General features: G+C 40.9%; 1 protein-coding gene across 1 annotated transcript; it reads left to right on the top strand.

Moving 5' to 3' along the window:
* Positions 1–211: 211 nt before the first annotated feature.
* Positions 212–11,773, top strand: LOC127292861 (myosin-12). Its single transcript, XM_071818649.1, has 41 exons — positions 212–463; positions 2,346–2,474; positions 2,739–2,882; positions 2,981–3,126; positions 3,212–3,368; positions 3,468–3,526; positions 3,612–3,771; positions 3,871–4,020; positions 4,105–4,241; positions 4,321–4,467; positions 4,948–5,049; positions 5,152–5,209; positions 5,294–5,395; positions 5,488–5,525; positions 5,728–5,854; positions 5,933–6,103; positions 6,180–6,311; positions 6,390–6,496; positions 6,589–6,649; positions 6,753–6,930; positions 7,028–7,233; positions 7,310–7,429; positions 7,513–7,611; positions 7,703–7,918; positions 8,007–8,146; positions 8,240–8,341; positions 8,438–8,552; positions 8,652–8,696; positions 8,801–8,866; positions 8,993–9,163; positions 9,259–9,414; positions 9,725–9,931; positions 10,006–10,152; positions 10,246–10,316; positions 10,451–10,550; positions 10,637–10,693; positions 10,776–10,832; positions 10,911–10,991; positions 11,127–11,209; positions 11,295–11,457; positions 11,498–11,773. Exons 1-40 carry the CDS (start codon positions 461–463, stop codon positions 11,419–11,421), a joined length of 4,674 nt encoding a protein of 1,557 aa, XP_071674750.1. The 5' UTR covers positions 212–460; the 3' UTR covers positions 11,422–11,457; positions 11,498–11,773.
* The last annotated feature ends 6,976 nt before the right edge of the window (positions 11,774–18,749 follow it).

The following is an 18,749-nucleotide window of genomic DNA, read 5'->3' as shown; positions in this document are numbered from 1 at the left end:
GCTGTCGCTGTATCGGAGAGAAATCGGAAATGGACCATTTCTGCCTCCTTTTCGGCCTTTCGGTGGCACACCGAATTCCGGGACCGGGAGCAGATCACCAATGGGGAAACAGAGGAAGCACCGGCCACAGCCGCCGTCGCGGGGTGGCCGTAGCGGAGCGGTGCCGAACTTTCCCACCAAAAAGGGCGACTTGAACCAGCTCACACCCCGCGACCGCCACCCCACTCCGCTCCCACCACCTTGTATATTCCTTTTCCCTCCCCTGCTGCCATCGCATCGATCGCTAGCCTGCCCTCCCTTTCCAGTTGTTCGCGTGCGCGCATTCGCAACAGCTCCAGCTCCAGCTCCAGCTCGCAAGATCTTCTGGTAGTATTATTAAGTTTGATCCCTCGCATGAGCAGGAATCCGCTCGCGTCGGCGATCGAGCTGAGTTCATCATCCGTGGACTAAATCGGTCAAAATGGTCAGCTTGTTTTCTTGCTCTGTTTCTTCTAGCTAGCCAGCCAGCTTGTTGGGATTCGCCCACGGATCGATCACATCAAATTAGTCGAACACACACAAACACAAAATTTATCGCCAAGGGTGCGTGTCGCACCCTCTAAATTTTCCTCTTTATTGCTTTTCTGTTTTTCCACAACTCACAATACAAACTTATGACCCTGGCCTTGTTTATATACACGCAAGCCAGCCTAACTATGACCAAGATCGGCAACTTGCTAACCGACCCAACATCCTATACCTACTCGGTCGTCAGGAACAAAGGAAAACCTGGCCGGACTCAGCTCGTAGACGAGCTAGACTATGACCTAGATCGACTCAAACTAATCTAACTCCAAACCGGACACGCCTAACAGCCATGCAAGGCAACTTCTAATTAGACTAGCTCTAGATAAACTCTAACGTAGTGATTAGGACAACAATTAGTACTATCTAGTACACATGTGCTAATCACCAAACTTAACCAGAGACAAGATTATTATTTCTAACAATCTCTCCCTAATCTTGACTTGTCATCTCCTTGTACACCTCCCGATCTTGACTCCCGCAGCTTCACGTCACATCTTCATAGTCTTCATTGTCATGTCCGTACAGTCAGTATGACCACGCAGGAAACATGCAGTGCACCTCTGCTCTGCTATGCTTTGCCACCGCCATTGATCGGCCTCCCGCACTCGGTTCGCACATATGTGCCAGCGCTATTGCGGTCCTCACACTCGGTTTGCACCATACTCCTCTTGTACTTGCGCACAGTAGCTTCTCCTCCTACTGCACACACACCTCCTCGCTTTACGGTAGCTTTCCCTACCACCGTCCGCCTTCGGCATCGCACCGAACCCTGCTGGCCGCAACCAGGACGCTCCACGAGGACATGGACATAACTCACGGAACACCGTGCACACCTCACACACTTGACACGCTTCAACTGCAACAAATCTTCACGGAGACGAGCACTTGGACACAACGACGACTCACTGACACGACAACGACCGCACGTGTAGACGTGCACACACTTGACTCTTTGACTCATCCGACTCCACCGAAGACGATCTTGACGAGACTCCCGGCACCGCACCTCGGCACCACCTCTCCCGTCAACGATCATCCGCAGCTCCACCACCTTGCGACGACAACTCTCCGCCGTCTCCTCCTTGTCGTTCCGCCGAACGACGATCGCCCGCCCCGAGGCGCTAGTACGGGTCGCCTCCCCGGGGCAAGCACAGCTTCAGATCTTGAACCTCGCTCTGATACCAATTGTTGGGATTCGCCCACGGATCGATCACATCAAATTAGTCGAACACACACAAACACAAAATTTATCGCCAAGGGTGCGTGTCGCACCCTCTAAATTTTCCTCTTTATTGCTTTTCTGTTTTTCCACAACTCACAATACAAACTTATGACCCTGGCCTTGTTTATATACACGCAAGCCAGCCTAACTATGACCAAGATCGGCAACTTGCTAACCGACCCAACATCCTATACCTACTCGGTCGTCAGGAACAAAGGAAAACCTGGCCGGACTCAGCTCGTAGACGAGCTAGACTATGACCTAGATCGACTCAAACTAATCTAACTCCAAACCGGACACGCCTAACAGCCATGCAAGGCAACTTCTAATTAGACTAGCTCTAGACAAACTCTAACGTAGTGATTAGGACAACAATTAGTACTATCTAGTACACATGTGCTAATCACCAAACTTAACCAGAGACAAGATTATTATTTCTAACACAGCTGGCCTGCCGTGCGCACGATCGTGCCGGTGATCGGTGGCTAGTTGCTGCCGGCCCGTTTCTTGGTCGACCACTCGAGCTAGCTGACCTGTTTCTTGTTGGTTCGGACAGGGGACTCCGGTCAACATCATCGTCGGCTCGCAGGTGTGGCTGGAGGATCCCGACGAGGCCTGGGTCGACGGCGAGGTCACCGGGATCAAGGGCGGCGACGTCACCGTCGCCACCACCAATGGCAAAACGGTGAGTGAGTCCGCACAGGACACACCTGAGCAGAGCTCTCTAGATGCTGGCTTTTACCACAGGTGTTCTGCCAAGGACGACGCAGATTTCAAATCAATCCGTGCTTGGTCGTAGCAGTCGATCAGTGCCTGCCACCTGTTTGTAGATTTGGCTGAATTGCCTTAGTGTGCTCCCCCATTGGCTGAATTGCCTTAATGTTGTTGCTTTTCATTGCCGATTGATGCCTGTTACTTAGGACATGAGTTCTTGGATCATTGGTTTCAGGTTGTGGCCAGCCTCGCGAGCATATACCCCAAGGACACGGAAGCGCCCCCGGCCGGAGTGGACGACATGACGAAACTCGCTTACCTACATGAACCGGGAGTCTTGCATAACCTTGCTTGCCGGTACGGGCTTAACGAGATATACGTGAGTAATCCTGGACTGTCCATCTTTGATGCTCCCCCTGTCAAAAAAAGAACAGTTTTAGTTAATTGTCTGTCTGACATTGGTAAATGATCCGGTAGACGTACACCGGGAACATCTTGATTGCAGTCAATCCCTTCCAGAGGCTGCCACATCTTTACGATGTGCACATGATGGAGCAGTACAAAGGCGCCACCTTTGGGGAGCTCAGCCCCCATCTCTTCGCGATTGCAGATTCTTGTTACAGGTGTGTGTGTGTCATCTTCTTTGGACATTTGAATTGTGTTGTGTCTGATGTTCATCATGGTTTTGTTGCTGACAATAATTTTCAGGGCAATGATCAATGAACACGGAAGCCAGTCAATATTGGTGAGTGGTGAGAGTGGTGCTGGCAAGACAGAGACGACCAAGATGCTCATGAGGTACCTTGCGTTCATGGGAGGAAGGTCTGGAACCGAGGGACGGACTGTTGAGCAACAAGTTCTAGAGGTAGGAAGACACGGCATTTTTTTTATTCATCTTCTTTCTCACTCTTTCCTTCTAGAATGTCCCACTAACTTTCTATGAATTCTTGTACAACACACTCAGTCTAACCCGGTACTGGAAGCATTTGGTAATGCGAAGACGGTGAAGAATAATAACTCCAGGTGGATTCTTGAATTAACAACTACAATTACACTTCTGCAGCAGATCTTTTCCATTTTTTACACTTAACATGTCCATGGTTTCCAGCCGATTTGGTAAGTTTGTTGAAATCCAATTCGACAAATACGGCAAGATATCTGGTGCCGCTGTTCGCACGTACCTCCTTGAACGCTCACGAGTATGCCAGGTCTCTGATCCTGAACGGAATTACCATTGCTTTTACATGCTATGTTCTGCACCACCCGAGGTAATTCTGAACAACCAGTAAATAGTATTTACCATATCTGCATGGTTAACATCTCCAGATCCAAATACTAACTTCTTCATAATGTTTAACTAATTTCAGGATGTAAAAAGATTTAAGGTGGGAGACCCGCGATCATTTCATTACCTGAACCAAACAAGCTGCTATGAAGTAGCTAATGTGGACGATGCAAGAGAATACCTAGAAACGAGAAATGCAATGGATATAGTTGGCATTTCTCAAGAAGAACAGGTATCTGAAACTATTATGAGACGTCCATGAAATAGTAACGCTATCATTGGGGCTAGAACTAATTAATCTCTTTCACTGCTCAAGGATGCAATCTTTAGAGTAGTAGCAGCAATCCTTCATCTAGGAAACATTAATTTCTCCAAAGGGCAAGAAATTGATTCGTCAAGGTTGAGGGATGAGAAATCAATCAATCACCTTAAAACAGTGGCAGAACTGCTAATGTATGTCTAATTTCTCTCAATGGTTTATATTTGGTGATTTGCATCTTTATGGTATACTTAAGTGCATATTGTATCTTAGGTGTGACGAGAAGTCCCTTGAAGACTCTCTTTGTCAGCGTGTTATTGTAACACCCGATGGAAATATTACAAAACCTCTCGATCCAGATTCTGCTTTACAGAGTCGCGATGCCTTGGCAAAGACAGTGTATTCACGACTTTTTGACTGGTAAGAGTGAAATATTAAATCATCATTGCATCAAATAAGAAAACTATCAACTGTTACTTTTTATTAGTATTCCTACATTGTCAGATATGTGTACAAACCAACAATGTATTAGTTTGAATGTCATAAGTGCTACTCCCTCCGTTTCTAGATATAAGGTGTATAGTTTTTTGAAAAAAATCCAGAATATAAGGTCTATTGCATTGCACAACTTCTCTGGACAACTTTTTTAAGGATTTGAATATGTTTTATTATCTTTTACAAACTCCTCTATTTTCTCACATCAGTTGTCCAGGGAAAATCCCATCTAAACCTGTTGTAATTTTCCCTCAATGTGTGTTCTTTAATTTCCATGCCCAAAACTATACACCTTATATCTAGGAACCGAGGGAGTAATAATTTAGCACCTTGGACTTCTCTCTTCCATCACTACTGTACTGTATGCCATTTAATCAGAAAGGTTATTCTTATCTGGGTTAACAGGATAGTGGATAAGATTAATAATTCGATTGGTCAAGATCCTGATGCAATCAGTATAATAGGAGTGCTGGATATATATGGATTTGAGAGTTTCAAGGTCAACAGGTTTGCCGTTAGTACCTTTGTTACATTACATAATTTCAAGTATGATATAAATTCCAGTTTCTTAATACCTGGAACATGATCCACTTTCTGCCCATTTGACAGTTTTGAGCAACTGTGCATCAACATGACAAACGAGAAGTTGCAGCAACACTTTAATCAGGTTAGCTAAGGCCTATAGGTACTAGCATAAAATGATTATGAAATATATTTAATATCTCGAGAAACATGTGTGTTCATTTGGCAGCATGTATTCAAGATGGAACAAGAAGAATATACAAGGGATGAAATTGACTGGAGCTATGTGGAATTTGTGGACAATCAGGATGTGCTGGACCTGATTGAGAAGGTAGTTCCCCTGAGCATATCAGAAATTGTATATGAACTTGAACAGATGAATCAAGTATTTACTAATCAATGGCACTTGAATATTTTGTGCAGAAACCTGGAGGAATAATAGCCCTCCTGGACGAGGCATGGTATGGGTAGTGATGTTTTGGCCCAAAAGAATGATGTTCTTACTTTGGAATTATTCTGGATGTAGTTTTCTGTAGAAACTGACACTGCAACAGTGATAATATTCTTTAGCATTTTCCCATTAAAAATAGCATAGGATAGTTTTCCTGGCATGCAAAATGAAGGTAAATGTAAGTATTTGACATATGCTTATCCATGACGCAGCATGTTTCCAAAGTCCACTCATGAGACATTTGCACAAAAGATGTATCAAACATACAAAGCACATAAGCGCTTCAGCAAGCCCAAACTTGCCAGGACTGCCTTCACAATCAACCACTATGCAGGAGATGTAAGAATTAGTTCGGTGATATTATGATAATTAGATATATGTCATCAAGGACTTTGAACACACTTTTCTACTTGATAGGTCACATATCAAGCCGACTATTTTCTTGACAAGAACAAAGACTATGTGGTCGCTGAACATCAAGCTCTACTAAATTCCTCAAGGTGCTCTTTTGTTGCAAATCTATTTCCTCCATTACCCGAGGAAAGTTCTAAACAGTCCAAATTCTCTTCCATCGGTACTCGCTTTAAGGTGTGTTATATTGGAGCTAAATATCTTCTTTATCCTTGGAATACTCAGTAACTTCTCTATTCCCTAATACGTGTAGCAACAACTACAAGCCTTGATGGAAACATTGAGTACGACAGAACCACACTACATTAGATGTGTGAAGCCTAATACTGTACTGAAACCTGGCATCTTCGAAAACGACAATGTTTTGAACCAGTTGAGATGTGGGGTATGTATGTTTTTATGTTGTTTTTTCATCCATTGAATTCTGTTGAAATTTGCATTCTGCTCATGCCTCATGGTGCAGGGTGTTTTGGAAGCAATCCGGATCAGTTGTGCTGGCTATCCGACAAAGAGAACATTTGATGAGTTCATTGATCGGTTTGGAGTTCTTGCACCAGAGCTTGTGGACAGGTATGTATCCTCCAGTTATGCTAACTGATTGCGAAATGAAACTCTAATGGGTAATCAGTTAGATATGCGTCTCTTGTGTAATTATTTTGCAGTTCTGACGAGAAGACAGCGTGCGCAGCATTATGTGATAAAATGGGATTAAAGGGATATCAGGTAACCTACAGTGGAAGTGGGAAATTGTAAAGCATTACAACTTTATCCACCATATATGTATTTGCAAGTTGGAACTGACTGTGAATACCCTTTTCTTTATCAGATAGGGAAAACAAAGGTGTTTTTAAGAGCTGGTCAGATGGCAGAGCTGGATGCTAGAAGAGCAGAAGTATTGTCCAATGCTGTCCGACTTATCCAGAGGCGTATAAGAACACATCTTATGCGAAAGGACTTCATCAGCTTAAAAAAAGCTTCCATTCAAACTCAGAAGTTCTGGAGAGGTATCCACTCCTTTGCATTCAGTACTTCATGCCTTGGATATAAGTACTTATTTAGCTCTGACTTGACACTGACATATACTTTACTCAAATGGTGCAGCACGACTAGCTAGAAAGCTTTTTGAGCACATGAGAAGAGTCGCAGCTGCAATTACCATACAGAAGCACACACGAACTCGTTCTGCCTGGAAAGCTTATATACAAGTATACAAATCATCAATAACAATACAGACAGGATTACGTGCAATGGCAGCTTGCAAGGAGCACAGGTTCAGAAGAGAGACCAAAGCTGCCATGATCATCCAGGTTTGTATTATTATGTGAATCGTGACACAGAGATAATTTCATAATCAACCACACTGAACTACTTTGTGGATCTCAGACTCGATGGCGCCAACACAAAGCTTATGTTGCTTACAAACAGCAAAAAAGAGCTTCTCTGATTCTCCAGTGCGCTTGGAGGGCACGTGTTGCAAGAAAGGAACTTCGGAAGCTCAAAATGGTTTGTCCGATTTCCAACTGGAAGTCACACAACATTCATGTGTATTTGATACATCGTAAACTAAAACATAAGAGTGTAAACAGGAAGCAAGAGACAATGGTGCACTAAAAGAAGCAAAAGACAAGCTGGAAAAGAGAGTTGAGGAACTCACATGGAGATTAGATGTTGAGAAGCATATGAGGGTAACTCGCTTAGAGGATGATAGTTGTTTATGTAGATCCTAATATGTTTCCTGGACACAAATGAGTTTGCTAAATTATATCTTTCTGGTAGATTGACCTTGAGGCATCCAAGGGTCAAGAAGTTGCGAAGTTACAATCTGCCTTGCAAGAAATGCAAGAAAAGCTTGAGGAAGCCCATGCAGCAATAATAAAGGAGAAAGAAGCTGCAAAGTTGGCAATTGAACAGGCACCACCAAAGATAGTAGAGGTGCCAGTGGTGGACAATGAAAAAGTTGAGTTGTTGACAAGTCAAAATGAGGAACTTACGGTATAAATACTTCCACATTTTTACTCAAAAGAATGATTCACAATTTCAATTCTACAGAAAGAATATCGTATCCCATGTTTTGATACAGGGAGAGCTTGGTACATTTAGAACAAAGGCTGAAGATCTTGAGAAGAAGCTTTTTGAGATTCAAAAACAGTCGGACGACTTGTCACAGGAGACACAAGAACGAGCCTCAAAGATTAATCAACTTCAAGAGATGATTAGTAGGTACTGATGAATTTATTGCTTTGGAGTTTGGAAAAATTGACTTGCAGAGATTAAATATCATATTCATTCACTGCCTTGTGATATATGGTGCAGGCTTGAAACAAATTTATCCAACATGGAATCTGAAAACCATGTTCTACGTCAACAATCGTTGCTTGCATCAGCAGATGACGATAAGACAAAACAAATAGAGAGGTAAAATATTTACAGTACACATGCGATGCATTTGCATTCTTAACCACTTCCCTTTGTGAAAGCCTCATAACTTAATACAATAAATGATATATCTAGTCTGGAAAGCAAGATTGCCATCTTGGAGTCGGAGAATCAGTTGCTCCGCAGCAATTCTGCACTAGCTGCTCAAGCAGCAGTCGCTCCTGAAGTGATTCAGCCATCAGCTATGAAGGTAAAATCCCTTGAGGAAAGGTTTAGTGAGATACTGTTTTGGATTTAACAATTAAATACGAGTACAAACTGCACTAAGTTTTGTTTTAAATCTAACCAGGTTCTAGAGAATGGACAACAGCTTGGAGAACTTAACGTCATCAACGTATGTATTATAACCCAGTGCTACCAAACAAACATTCCATAATACAGCAGAAAATATACCCAAGGAGATCCTTTGATTAATGTCAACATATACTATGCTTTCAGGAGCAGTTGGTTGTTCCTCCGATAAAGAACTTAAGCAAACAGAGATCGCTCACAGACCGACAACAAGTAAGTTTGGTTATTTTGTACAATTCGATATCATTGTGGGGAACAAATTCCGTTTGTTTAATTAACAGATATTGTGTACGCTCAGTAATGTGTTGTTTCAATTGCTCTGCCTCCACTCTTTCACAGGAAAATCATGATGTCCTCATCAAGAGTCTGACTGAAGATAGGAGATATGACAACAGAAGACCAGCTGCAGCATGCATTGTCTACAAATCACTCCTTCACTGGCACTCATTTGAAGCAGAAAAGACTAACATATTTGACCGTATCATCCATACGATTAGGTCATCTATCGAGGTTGTTGCTCCAATAGATTATTATATAATTTTCCTTTGCAGTGACAAGAAAGTTGGTAAGTTGTTGACGAACTCATTGGCTGAATATATGTACAGAATGCTGGAAGTTCTGGAGAACTAGCTTATTGGTTGTCGACAACATCAACTCTCCTACACCTTCTACAAAATACCCTTAAAACTAGCAGTTCATCGACAAAAGGATCAAACCGCAGCAGGACCGCACCAGGAAACCTGTTCAATAGAATGACACAGGTAAGTTTTTGTTCCAGACTTTTGCTCTGCGTGAAAAAGAAGTTCTTGATTGAGATCTCAAATTCATTTAGCACCTTTGACCTGTGATAGTAGTCCATCCTACGTGTTGGAGTTCTGTTTAAAAGCTGGCATAGTGATAGTAGTCCAGAGGCTGTTGGGCATCTGGACGTGGCTCCTCCTGGTCAATCTTTGTTTTCGTTTTCAAATTCTACTACTATGTATTTTAAGTTTCATAAAATGCAATGGGGAGTGAAAATCTCCTACATTCAGGGGAAAAAATGAGCTTACGTTCCAAAAACTGCACTTTCAGAATGCTCGATCATCATCGTCAGGATTAGGTATTTCAAGCGGATACAGTGGAATGATAGGAAGGACAGACACTAAACCAATGGTAGAGGCTAAGTATCCAGCTGTACGTTTCAAGCAACAGTTAACAGCCTACGTCGAGAAGATATACGGCATGATCAGAGATAGCTTGAAGAAGGAAATAAGTGCATTATTGACTATGTGCATACAGGTATGTCAGGCATCTCTACGCCCAATCTGTGTATAACGCAATATGATATTTCTAACAGTTCTCCATGTTCATAGGCTCCAAGAGCTGGTCGTGTGAGACCATCTCGAGGATCATTGAAAAGCATACACTCTAGTGCACTATCAAGGCAAGCATCAAGTGTGCATTGGCAAAACATTGTCAAGTGCCTGAATATTACACTGGAAACTATGAACAATAATTATGTGAGTACAACCTAACTTGTTTTCAGCTGTCTTCCTTAAGGAAATATAAAATAATTTACAAATTTGTTGAGGATTTTCCTCTTTTTTGTTTAGGTACCTCCTATGATAATTAGGAAAACATTTGGTCAAGTATTTGCATATATGAACGTCCAACTCTTCAACAGGTACTGCTAATATTGTACACCTTACCTCAATTTAATGCTTCTTGAATAGACACCGTGATGTGAGATATCATTAGTCAATGCTTCACCAGATGGTTTGAGTCTGAACTATAGCAAAATTATATTTCTTCATTCAGTTTGCTACTCCGCCGTGAATGCTGCTCCTTTAGCAATGGGGAATTCTTGAAAGCCGGATTACAGGAACTGGAGCAGTGGTGCTCTGCAACAACTGAAGAGGTGAAGTAAAAGTTTGTACAAATGTAACAAGAAAAATACTAATGAGCAGAAAATCACCAGACTAATATGTATCTTTTGTAATCCAGTATGCAGGAACATCTTGGGATGAACTGCAACACATAAGACAGGCAGTTGGGTTCCTGGTATGCCTGAGACGATGCTCATATAAAATCATAGATTGTCCATATGTCTACGGTGTACCTACTTAATGAAATTAAATTGCAGGTTTTACATCAGAAGTCACACAAAACCTTGGATGAAATCACGGATGATCTTTGTCCCGTAAGTCCTGGACAAAACAAACTTATAAAATGCTTGAATTTTGCAAAACGTCAAGTTTCAAATATTTCATTTTCGCAGGTTCTGAGCATCAGCCAAATATATCGCATTGGAACAATGTTCTGGGACGACAAATATGGTGCACAAGGTCTATCTCAAGAGGTAAATGAATGCTTGCTAGGACAGACATGTTTTTATTTTCAAGCATTAGCATGTATGGCTCCATGAAAGCATGCAAAAGTATATAATGCTACAGCATTTCCCCCCTTTTCGTAACAAAAATAATCGTGTTTTCAGGTAATTGGAAATATGAGAACAATGGCAACTGATGACTCAATAACTACTCCAAATAGTTCTTTCTTGCTAGATGACGACTCAAGGTATGTACACTACCGCAGAAAGATGTACATCAAAATAATAACATCCGTAGCCATTGATCTAACACCCTGATGAATGAAATTGCAGCATTCCAATATCCTTGGATGATATATCAAGACTCATGCTTGACATCAACCCATCTGATGTGGAGCCACCACCACTACTGAGGCAGAACTCTCAGTTCCACTTTCTTCTACAACAGCTTACAGACTGATTAATTGCATTGTGTATACAAAGGAAATAGCAACAGGTGCATTTTTTTTTTTGGTGAAGTTCCTGGGTAACAACAGGTGCAGTTTTTTTTGGTGAAGTTCCTGGGTACTGAAGATTTTTTTTGTAATAGGAGTGTTCATAGTTGAGTTGTTTGGTTTCTTTCTATCTCGAGTTTTTAGTTTTGGGTGGAAAGTATAAGAAAGGGAAATATAGAAAAGAGTTATAGATTTTTTTTCATTTGTTTTAATTGTGTGTCAGAGGAAACATTGTAATTCTTTTGTAAAAGTGTATGTATGGAAAGTACATATGTTGATTCTCCCAACTGAATTCAATGACAACATTTTGTGAATGAATTTATCATCTTAGCCAACTGCATATGTACAGTCTTCATTACCTTGTGATTCTAGCTAGGGTCTACATTTGTACACCAATAAACTCCGAAAGAAAAATATATCTGAAATGCATGTACGCTGGATTTGCTTCTGGGGTTCATCTCTGAGTGCGGTGTTTTGGAGACCGAGCTACGTGTAGCTATTTATTTTTAAATACTCAGAATTCGTATTCAAAGTTTCAAAAAAAAAGGCAAAAACAAATTCCGCAGGTAGTCAATGGTGTATTCTACAATTGTGTAAAATCTCAATACAAACTGATTCGTATTCTAGGGCTACATGAAATTGAAAAAATCTGACAAATTTAGTCTTGAAATATGCACTATTCACTAATATAAAATTTGTCAGAATCTTTCATTTTTGTGTAGCTTAGAATATGAAGTTGTTTGTATTGACATTCTACGCCATTATATTATACATCATTGGCTATCTCTAGAATTTTGTTTCAGTTTTTTTTTGAAACTTTAAAATACGAATTCTGAGTGTTTGCAAATGAAGGGATATGTGTAGCTTGGACTCCGTTTTAAGTTTTCTGTTCATCTACACATAAATCCACTAAACTTTCTTACGTTCAAGTCGATGGTGATTGTTGTCTGAGCTAATCTTTGTTTCCTCCGACCAATGCACGAGTCCCAGAGCAATGAATATGAGCATCATACCTGCTGGTCGTCGGCCACCTCCCGAGTGGCTCTGGAAGCCCCTCCCACGAAGCCTAATAGCCCCCTCCGATCTCTTCCCTTAGGTCGCCGCCGCCGGCGGCGTCCATACCATCGAAGACAGTGGGTAGGAGAGATGTTCCGTGGTGGCGTTTTACGGGAGGAGGTGTGGCGTTGGCTAGGGAGGGCAGGGCGGCGTGACAGGGTCGGCTGGTGCTTAAGCTTCTCCGGTAGGGCCGCGATGGGGAGAGGGTGGCGGCCCGTTGATGGTGCTCCGATGATGGCGCCAGACAATCTTGTTGGCAGTTGTGGTGGAAGCGGTTGGGAAACCCCAAGAGGAAGGTGTGATGAGCACAGCAACAAGTTTTCCCTCAGTACGAAACCAAGGTTTAATCGACCAGTAGGAGAAAGGCGAGACTTCTGAAGGTGTTGCTAGCTGACTAGTGGCAGGACGCACTACCGGCGTCAGCAACAACGTGGAACCTGCACACAACACAATCAAAGTACTTTTCCCAACTTGCAGGGAGGTTGTCAATCTCACCGGTTTGCTGAACACAAAGGATTAGACGTATCGAGTGGAAAGTGATGTTTGCAGAAAATAAACAGAACAGGATTGCAGTAGATGAATTTATCAGTGTAAAAGAAACAGGACTGGGTCCACAGTTCACTAGAGGTGTCTCTCCATAAAGATAAATAGCATGTTGGATGAACAAATTATAGCTGGGCAATTGATAGAATATCGACCATACATGACAAGATGATTACTAAGAGATTTGATTGGGCATTACAACATAATACATAGACCGTAATCCAACTACATCTATGACTAATAATTCACCTTTCGGTTATCATGCGAACCCCTTTCAGTATTAAGTTGCAAGCAACAGATTATTGCATTAAGCAATGTGTGTAAAGCTAGTAAACAATAGAATTATCCTTGGATAAAACATTGTTGTTTTCTCCCTAGTAGCAACATCACATCTACAATCTTAGAAGTTATTGTCACTCTCCTAGAAAACTAGAGGCATGAACCTACTATCGAGTATAAATACCCCCTCTTAGAGTCACAAGTATCCACTTGGCCAGAGTTTCCACTAGCAACGGAGAGCATGCACGATCACAAATAACATATGACATGAATATATAATCAATCTCAACATAGTATACAATATTCATCGGATCCTAGCAAACACAACATATAAGATTACATAAGGATGATCTTGATCATGTAGGGCAGCTCACAAGATCTATACATGAAGCACAAAGTGGAGAAGACAACCATCTAGCTACTACTATGGACCCAATAGTCCACGGATGAGCTACTCATGCATCACTTCGGAGTAGGCCCCGAGGCTACAACCAATTGGCAAGGTATTGACAAGTCAATACGTGGTCGTGGATGACGTTCCCCACGGACGGCGCCAATTGACAAGGTATTGACTTGTCAATGTCTATAGATTGTAGACTAGGGTTTTTAGGGAAGTAAAGGGCAAGTAGATCTCGAAGGTTCGGCCGGAAAAGTACTCGACTATTATGAAACTAGGGTTCTGTTGACAATGAAATCGATGCTTTCTTTGATCCTCGACTCCCCCTTATATAGGAGGCGGAGCCAAGGGTTTCGTGATGTACAAATTACAGAGTCCGGGAGACTATTTGAATTCATCCCGTAATAGTTACAAGTCAATATTCCTAATATAATTCTATCTTTCCAAACTATCTTCTAACTGGGCTTCCGGGCTTCATAATATTCGGGTCGTGGGCCTTCAGTAAACCCCGAGTACCATCTTTGGCAGGCCCATTGGGGATGCCTATGTCAGCGGGCATGGTGATGTAGATGCCTTCGGCGATGATTTCCCCTCCGGCAGGGTGCCGGGAAGACCTTCAGAACCCCCCGAGATGGGTTCTGCGATGGCAGCCGCAAGGGAACTTTTCATGGATGGAGGCTCGGGTATCCAGGGTTTTCCCGAGAAGATGTATAAATAGGCGGAGGATTTAGGTCAGTGTGGTGCCTGGGGGCCCACACCCCCCTTGGCGCGGGCCTAGGCCAGGCCGCGCCAAGGGCAGGTCTGGCCCTGTGGCACCTCTTCGACCCCCCTCTGGATTTCGTCTTCGTTTCGGTAAAATATTGACTTCAGCTTTTGTTTCGTCCAATTTCGAGAATATTTTATGTACAACTTTATTAAAATAAAAAACATCAGAAAACAGGGAACTGGTACTGTGGCATCTTGTTAATAGATTAGTGCCGGAAATCATGTAAAAGTGCAACGAAGTGTAAGCAAAACATATATGAATCGGTGTAAACAAGCATGGAGCATCAAAAATTATAGATTCGTTTGAAACGTATCAAGCATCCCCAAGCTTAACTACTGCTCGTCCTCGAGTAGGTAAGTGATAACAAAATATTTTTTGTGGTGACATGAAGCCAACACAATCTTGATCAAGCATGTAAAGCATTGTGAGCTAGGATCTAAGTACTCTAAACATAGGCACTGTGGCGGAGCTAGAACAATGACGATCAGGGTGCACGTTGGTACCTCAGCTGCCCAAAAGTTTGTTTTACGGGTGTCACACATGGTGAAAAAATCCTAGTTTACAAAGAAATTTTTGTTTACCCGGTATCCAGCGCACCCCTAAGCATACACTTAGATCCGCCAGTGCATAGGCATGATGGATATAATTCAATAGAACTTAGCAACTATGTTATAACATGAATAGTAACTCAAATAAAGGATCATGAATAATAGTGCATTGAAATCAACTGTTTGTTTATGAGCATAGAGTAAAAATAGCAATGTGCATGGTACTCAACATGCATGTCCTTTATGGAATAGCAAAACATAAATGCAAGGACACCTTTAAAGTTCAGATGGTGACTAGATACAAGTAATTTAAGAACAAGCAATAGCACAATCATGAATCAATCAATAATAATTTTGGGACTATGCACATTGCACTAAGAATGACAACTATGCTCTCTTAACTAGTGCATAAAGTAGAAGATGAAGACTCAACATAAAGTAAAAAAGAGACTTTTTGCAGAGTAAGCTAGATAAACAAGTTTTATAAACCTCCGGAAAAGTATGGTACTTATTAGTTTTGAGCTCTCATTGCCCCTATCATAAGCATCTTGAATGGTTAAAGTAAATGTGAGTCAAAATGAGCTATATGCTTGCAAATCACAAGTTGAAAATCTCATGCCCCTTGAATGCGAGTACCTAAACCCCATGCTACTCAACTTAGGTCCCAAATAAGTTCTTGTCATTGTAAGTATACATGTATCATTGAGAACCGCCAACGGGGTACCTCTTGCCCGATGATATGGAGGTACTCTTGTAGGAGCAATCCCATGCCAAAATGACAAGACAAATAGACAATGAGCATCTCAGCAATTTATGTGTATAGCTTTTTATTGCAAATGCTTCATAAAATGCTCACTATGGCTTAGCTGTAAATTTCCATCATGAATGATGCATGGCTTAGATTAGAGGCCCAGGCGTTTCTCTAACTCGTATACAAACTCCATGGACTTATAAGTTTCCATTTTATTTCGCACCGCTAGGCATCCATAAACAAAAGAACATGACATCAACAAGATATAAGTGCAATGTCGAAAGTGTTCCCCATGAAAGCATGGTTCTACTAACTTTCAACTAGCAATTTGCAAACATATAAACTTCATAAGATAGGCACAATGATCAAATTTATTAAGTGCGAGAAATTAAATGTGCCATCAAGTTCGTGAGAGCTTTACTGACTAATTTTCTCATGCCAAAATTTAATTTGAAAGATAAATAAAAACATGATGAATTACTTGGAATAGTAATAATGCTACTAGGTAGATATGGTGGACACAATTGGCAAACTTTATTTCATGGTGGTTGGATGTACGAGTAGAGATCATACTCAGCACAGGCGAAGGCTAGCAAAAGACTGGGAGCGACCAACTAAGAGAGCAATAATGGCCATAATCATGCATGGCGATAAAACATTATCAATCAAAGCATCAAGCGATATTACAAATAAAAAACTAAATGATCATAGAGGCTTTAGTTGACTGGTTATAGTCATAACATGGTGTAAGCATGCGCCAAGTCAACCCAATAAAGCATGAAAGGAGAATACCACAATATTATGCTTTTATGATAGAAACAACACATGATTCTTTTAATTACACATTATGCAATCTCAAACATTTGAGACAAGTCATGCTACAACAATAAATACTAAGCATATAACAAAAATAACATCCAACATGAGATGCCACAGTCTAGACAAGCTTCCTTTTGCATCACTATAGTCATGAAATATTTTACTCGTATCAAACACCAATAAATTTATTTGAAATAGCTCTCAGAGATTAAATACATTATGGACCAGAGAGATAATCATACACAAATAAAGAATACTAACGAGCTTTGAACAAAATTCAAGTGAAAGAACAAGAGCTAAACACAATACTTGAAAACTAGAACACTCGCAGAACAATAACAGCGAAAACTAGAGCGTTATATGCAACTAAAACGGAGCGGATCTTTCTCCAAAACAAATGTGCTGGGATCCAACATATGCTACATCAAAAAAATAAACTAAACTAAAAAAACAAAATAAGACGCAATAAAGAATAACACATAGCGTCTGAAGCAATAAAAATATAGCGCATAGAGAGATGACCTGTTGATTTGTTGATGAAGAGGGGATGCCTTGGGCATCCCCAAGTTTTGACGCTTGTACCTTTTGAATATGTCTTGGGGTGCAGGGGCGTCCCCAATCTTAAGATTTTTTCCATTCTTCATCTCATCACATCATTCTTCTTTCCGTACACTTGAGAACTTCCTTCATACAAAACTTCACATAATTCTTCATTAGCAGCATTAGTACAATATAAATAAACAAATCCACTTGGATTCAGTACTAACATATATCAAACATCTATTAAAGCATAAGCTACTGCAGTAAGCTGTCAAAAAACTCTTTGATAAAAAAACTCAAAAGGAAAGAGATTTAAGAGGCAAATGCAAATAGTGCAGAAATCTATCAAAACAAAACAACAGGTAAATATTGATTTTTTAGGAAATCCTCTGTTGCTCATCTCGAAAAGTGGTCAACTAACGAAAGTTAGATAATAAACTGGGGCATATGAATAAAAAATGACAGATCAAAATTCCGTTCTGGCTATTTTTACGAATTTTTATGGTAACAGCACAGAATTTGTTTTCAGGACAGCAACTTCCCTAAATCTTACTTTCTTTCTATTAGAGGTTATTCTTGACACAAACATAAAATAAAAATGATAAGAAAAGATCATTACAGAGGTAATAACTTCCAAGACTCAACAAAAAGAAAAATTACAGAAAATAAACATGGGTTGTCTCTCATAAGCGCTTTTCTTTAACGCCTTTCAGCTAGACTCACAAAAAGTGCGAGCATCAAGTATTATCAAGTGAAGAAGCATCAAGATCATCATAAATGGCGGATGCCTTGCGCATACCTCTCCTACCTTTACGATTTTTCTTAGGGAAACAGTGAGAACCACTTGGTGAGGAGGTAAAAATCATGATACCTTACCCAACATCAATCCTTGCTCCCAGGAGTTTTAGTAGTGATCGCCCAAGCATGATTTTTCCTTTTCCTACACATTCAATGACAAGATAATCAGTGGATACCATCCTCCGTAAAAAAATTGTTTGCACTCCTTCAACAATTTCAATAGGTAATATAACAGCATTATTGGTAAGAGATATTTCTTCTCCTCCCTCAGAAAGTCCCCAAAGATTTAAAGACTCGTAAACATCTCTAGGCATAAGGAGAAATTCAAACATAATATCGCAACGAGCATAAAAAATTTCACCACCAATATCAATTTTCACTGAAGGGAGCTAATTTGTGGGTTCAAAATTTATTGGAACTTGATCATACTTCTCCCGAAGCATACTATAACATCCGTTCAATCCAGTTGTGCTTGTCTCAAGAGTGTTTAATATAGCAAAAATGCTCACAAGGGATGAATCAAAATTACTAGGTGAGCTATATGTTGCAATCAACTTTTTATGGCATTAAAAGCTTGATCTCCATCACAATGAAGGAAATTGCCTCTAGCTACAGTGTCCAAAGCATATCTATAACGAAGAATAACACCAAAATAAAAGCTACTAAGAAGCAAGCCTAGAGTCATTTTAGGTTCAGTTTTATTATAAGAAATACTAATTCTAGACCAAGCTTGCTTGAAACTCTCCTCACTTCCTTGCTTGAAAGTGAAAATCATTTCCTCAGGCGACATAGTAACC

This window comes from Lolium perenne, chromosome 4, assembly GCF_019359855.2.
Source record: "Lolium perenne isolate Kyuss_39 chromosome 4, Kyuss_2.0, whole genome shotgun sequence".
NCBI classification, from domain to species: Eukaryota; Viridiplantae; Streptophyta; class Magnoliopsida; order Poales; family Poaceae; genus Lolium; species Lolium perenne.
The sequence above is the reverse complement of the archived record's forward strand: the minus strand, read 5'-3'. Positions and strand labels throughout refer to the sequence as shown.